The sequence below is a fragment of the Dendrobium catenatum genome, unplaced genomic scaffold (assembly GCF_001605985.2).
Source record: "Dendrobium catenatum unplaced genomic scaffold, ASM160598v2 fragScaff_scaffold_107, whole genome shotgun sequence".
NCBI classification, from domain to species: domain Eukaryota; kingdom Viridiplantae; phylum Streptophyta; class Magnoliopsida; order Asparagales; family Orchidaceae; genus Dendrobium; species Dendrobium catenatum.
This window is the reverse complement of record NW_021318569.1, coordinates 109495-114488: the sequence shown is the minus strand read 5'-3', so window position 1 is coordinate 114488 and position 4994 is coordinate 109495. Positions and strand designations below refer to the sequence as shown.

Here is a 4994-nt window from a genome sequence, read left to right as displayed (position 1 = left end):
TCTCTCTAAAACAGATATTTTGATTTTAAAAATATTTTCTCTCTCATCAAAACGAGCTGATTTCTTTAAATCAGTTGTCTGATCGGCCCGGCCGATCGCCAAATCGTCCCGGGACAATCAGACCAGAAAAATCGTCCTGGACGATCCTGAGAGGAAAAATCCAAATCTGAGAGGAACTGTAAGGGAACGAGGTCTCACAACTACCTCCTCTGACTATGTAGACTAGGGTTTAAGATGACATGGGATGACGGAACCATGAGATCTTTATCGGGTTCATATCCCCTCCCTCCCACCATTTGCTTTAAGTGAGAAGTTATAAAATTTCTAATTTTAAATATCTAGATCAGTTGTTACTATACGTTGGATACTAAGTATTAATTTAACGACTAGCCTTAATCAAAAGTATTATCTCATTATCGGGAGGGGTTATTAATTATAGGGGTTTACTCCTATAGGAAACCAAAGCTCAAATTTTATAGTCCTTGTTAAGAGGGTAAAATATCTACGCAGTATCTTATCTATATATCTAATCTACCTTCCGAAATTTTTTTCCTAGAATTTAATTCATTAAAATTCTCCCCAAATATAACATGGAGAGACCAAGGCACCTAAAGCTTAAATTTTGGGAGCCCACACTATCAACTAATCGTAAGAAAAAATTGTGCGGTCATTTTCTAGTTTTGAACTTACTTCCTGCAAGAAATCCGCAACCCCTTTTCTCTCCGGGCATTTGAAGCCCATCAATTCAAAGAATTCAAGGACATTCTCACGAGGGCCATGGTACACAATTTGAGCATCCGAGAGAAGAATTATATCATCAAAGAGGTCAAATGTTTCTGGTGCTGGCTGGAGAAGGGAAATAACAGCGGTTCCATCAAGTATATGTATATATTGTCTCAATGAGCTGACAATTTGGTAAGTTGTGGAGGTGTCAAGTCCTGTGGATATCTCATCCATGAACAAAGCACTTGCTGGTCCAACAATCATCTCACCTGTCAAAGATTGGTGATCAGGATGGGTGATTCAAATTACCAGACAAGTTGTCAAGATTCATTTAGACGAGGGAGAACAAGTTATGATTGGCAAGTTATTAGCTAAAAAAGTTGTATGTTTTTCCTTTTAACCTGTTGTAACTCTTTTCTTCTGTCCTCCAGAAATACCTCTAATCATCTCATCTCCAATCATTGTGTCAGCACAGATGTCCAGCCCTAAAATCTGTTGTGAAATACCACCATGTTGAAGTCTTTATTTATCAAATCCATTTTTTCTTAATTGAATGAAAAAGGGATAGGTTTGATCAGAAAACTTTTTACCTTTAGTACATAATCAGTTACTAGACCCGTCTCTTGTCCTTCCATTGAACTTGCCTGCAGGTCATCTACGTTAGCTTAATTGGTTAACCATTTGTATTAATTAGTAACTTAATAATTACACAATAATACATATTTGAAACACACATAGCTCTCTACTCCTATTTCACGCACATAAAAAGGTTGAGGAAAAGAAAAGATCACTCCCTAACCTTCATAAAGACATCAACGTCAGGGTCTGGCTTTATATTTGCTGCTTTCTCTCTCCTTGAAAGCTCTGCCAACATATCTGTTTGCCAACACATTGGATAAACTGACTATAGTCATCCTCTTGTATATCTTTAGACTAAGGCTTCGTTTGGATCTGCTTTCTTACTGTTTTTTAAAGCAGTTTTTTAAGTACAAAAATTAAAAATTTTTTACTAGAAAACTGCTTTAAGAAGCAGTAAAAAAATTGTCCCAAACGAAGCTTAAATCCCACATGCTGTAAAATGCTTGATCAAGCTTACCATAACGTTTACCAACTCCTTGACACCTTGCAGAGAATGATAGTGTTTCTCGAACCGTCATTTCTCCGATATGGACATCATACTGGCTGATATAGGCAGCATTTCTTTGAGGTACAAACTTATTCATTTCTTGACCATTGTAAGTCACTCTTCCTGAAACCTTCACATCAGAGTCCAATTTTCCAGCTAGAGCCAGCAGTAAAGTGGTCTTCCCTGAACCAGGAGGTCCTAAGAGTAGAGTCATCCTGCAGTTTACAGCATATAAGAAAGAAATAAATTCTCAGCTCAGGTATTTTTATTTCTGCAACAACTGAAATTGCTGGTGTACCTTCTAGGCTTTATGAGTCCACTAACATTATGAAGTAAGGTTAATGGTTTCTTCCTGCTTGGTAGAATGTGAAGGTTGTTGGCAAAAGCCTTTATCGACAAAAGGAGAGACAATTTGGTCAGCATTCTTTAAAACTAGATACCTTTTTTGCAAATATTACCAAACTGAGGAGAATTTTAGACAAATCTCGCTTTCAATTGGTTCATTACAAGTAACTATTAAACTCTCTGATTACCTCAAGCACGTTTTTGACAGAATTGAGCAGCGTAGGCAATCCTCTGTTGCCCACATATGCTTCAGCTTTAACATTAAGGTTCTCATACCGTACTTCGATGGTTGGCAATTCAATCCCAACACTGCAACAATATTGAAATCAAGAACCAGAAATTATAAAAATAGGTATAAGGAAGCCATGTAAATGATTTAATTATCTTACTTATCAATCCTGTTTCTGATTCTCAGCAAGAACTTCTCATTATCATCATCTGCCACTCTCACCAACTTCTCCAACAACTCCCTCCTCTCCAGAAACCCGAGACTCTCTATATCAACTTCCTTCTTACCTCCTTCAGCCAAGTTCAGAATGCCTTTCCTCATTCTATTGTAAGTCGGCAGCCTCTCGATGGCTGCCCATGTTAGATCCTCCTCGTCGTCTTCACTGTGCCTGGACCTTGAGAAGACCTGATCTCCATTCCATATGGAAGAGCGGCGGGACCTTGAGCTTGTGGCACGCAGAACAGACCCAGCTTCCATTTCAATGAACACCTTTCCTTCTCTCTTGAATGCAATGGACAAGAAGTAAAAGATACCAAGAAAATGAGATTGTTTAGTATGGTAAGAAGAACGATTCTGATGAAGTTTGAAAAAAAATATTTTGGAATGGAAGGGTTTTAAAAAGGTTCAAGCATAGCGGAAACCATTATGAAGGACAACTGCTTTACAGTGAAAGGTTTACCCTTCATAATGTTGATATCCTGCATTTGATGATGTTGGGTTTATATCAATTTATAAGACACATTAGAATCTTATTAATAAAAAAGCAATAAGAACATAGAGAGAGACAGAGATAGAGAGTGTTGAAGTATACTAAAGCTTCGCTAGCGATGGCTTCCTTACTACTTCTTAAAATAATTTTTTAGTACAAAAATTTTTAATTTTTATACTTGAAAACTCCTTTAAGAAGCAGAAAAAAATAACGAAGCCTAAATTACTAATCATATCCTGCGGCAGCTTAATTTGGCTGGCTCCACTTTCCTGAACCTGCGTTATTCAATTTTAATCTCTGCCATCAGCTTAAAGTGTTACTATCTTCTTCTATAAAGCTTTACTGCAGACTGTAATAGAGAACACGGTAAAAAAGTTAAAAGGAAAAAGTTTCTGTTGTTTAGTTTTCTATGCATTTTTACTTTCTTCTTTCTCTTTGATGTAAGTTTTTAGTACTGTGATAATATTTTATCAGAGAGAACTAAAGAAAATAGTTCTGAGATTTTACTAGAATAATAACAATAAATAAAGTTTCATTGATTCAGTACACGATCACTAAGAAAATAAGAGATCACTCAATCTTTCCACAATCTTTCATACAATATTCAAAAGAAAATTTATCGAATGCATCTTCACTAACAATTTTCTTAGAAGATTATATATATTCATCTTCAATGTAGCCAATATTCTTCTCTTGGCCTATCAGATCTAGGGGTGAAAATGAGTCGAGTCGAGTTCGAGCCAGGAGGTATTCGAGTCGAGCTCGAACTCGTGTCGAGCTCAAAATCCGAGCTCAAGCTCAACGAGTCTTCATGTCAAGCAGCTTGTCGAGCTCTGTTATTGAGCTCCACTGTCGAGTTCCGTTGTCAAGCTTGTAGTCACGTCCGCTGTCGAGAATCATCGTCCTGAGCTCGTTCGTCGTCTTCTCGAGCTCCGCTGTCGAGATCCATTGTCCCGAGCATCACTATAGACCGTCGTTGTCCCGAGTGTAACTGTCTACCGTTGTCTTCCCGAGCTCATAGTTGCATCCGCCATCGTTTTCCCACTCACATTTTGGATTTCCCGCTCGCGAGCTCTGCCGTCTAGCTGCTCGACGAGCTGCTGAGTCGAGCAGCGGCCTGTTCGAGCTCGATAAGCCGTCGAGCTCAAAATCTTGTTCGAGCTCGACTTGCGAGCTCGATAAGCTCGACTTGCGAGCTCGATAAGCTCTACTCGTCGAACCTGTTACCGAGTCGAGTCCGAGCCGGCTCGCGAGTCGGCTTGACTCGTTTGCACCCCTAATCAGATCTGATCAACATTTTTTCTTCTGAAGCTCTTCCAACACCTCACATTTGGTCTTCTGATGGAGGATATCCAATACCTCACCACAAAGCCAGACCAATAAATTTCATTTCTAAAGCTATTAAACTCTCCTCACTTATTACTGCATCTAGTTAGAATTTTGGGCAGTTCTTTTAGCGTAGCTCAGCTTCTCTTCATTCGGCAAGCTTTAGGCTTCGTTTGGGACAGAGTTTTAGTGCAATTTTTTTTTATTTTTATACTAAAATTTTGTTTTAAAAAATAATAAAAAAATCGTCCCAAATGAAGCATTAATCTTTTCAACAGACTTTTTATTTCGCTGGATTTTTAATCTTTTCTTGACCTGAACAGTGGTAATGAATCTCTTTCTTCTCATTTTTAAGCTCTCTTTTGATAATCTTAGACGGATACCTACCCATGAGTTTTCTCCCTCGCTTTATCAACCATATTGTCCGCCTTACTTTGAAAAGTCAAAATTTATTAGAGCTTTTTCTTCAAATGTATAATGTCTCGTAGCATTTAGCTAAACAAGATACTTTAATTTATGGATTCATTTGGGACGGC

The 4994-nt window shown here is 38.1% G+C and overlaps 1 protein-coding gene across 6 annotated transcripts in view; it reads right to left on the bottom strand.

Moving 5' to 3' along the window:
* Positions 1 to 2900, bottom strand: part of LOC110096322 (ABC transporter G family member 35) — a 24942-nt gene extending 22042 nt beyond the window's left edge. For all 6 annotated transcript variants that reach the window (XM_028697374.1, XM_028697384.1, XM_028697386.1 and 3 more), the window contains exons 1-8: positions 2584 to 2900; positions 2383 to 2503; positions 2148 to 2236; positions 1820 to 2064; positions 1523 to 1599; positions 1314 to 1367; positions 1125 to 1215; positions 691 to 992 (exon numbers count right to left, since the gene is read on the bottom strand). In XM_028697374.1, the coding sequence (XP_028553207.1) occupies positions 691 to 992; positions 1125 to 1215; positions 1314 to 1367; positions 1523 to 1599; positions 1820 to 2064; positions 2148 to 2236; positions 2383 to 2503; positions 2584 to 2900 (1296 nt within the window). The remainder of the gene's footprint in view (positions 1 to 690; positions 993 to 1124; positions 1216 to 1313; positions 1368 to 1522; positions 1600 to 1819; positions 2065 to 2147; positions 2237 to 2382; positions 2504 to 2583) is intronic.
* Between the last annotated feature and the right edge of the window lie 2094 nt (positions 2901 to 4994).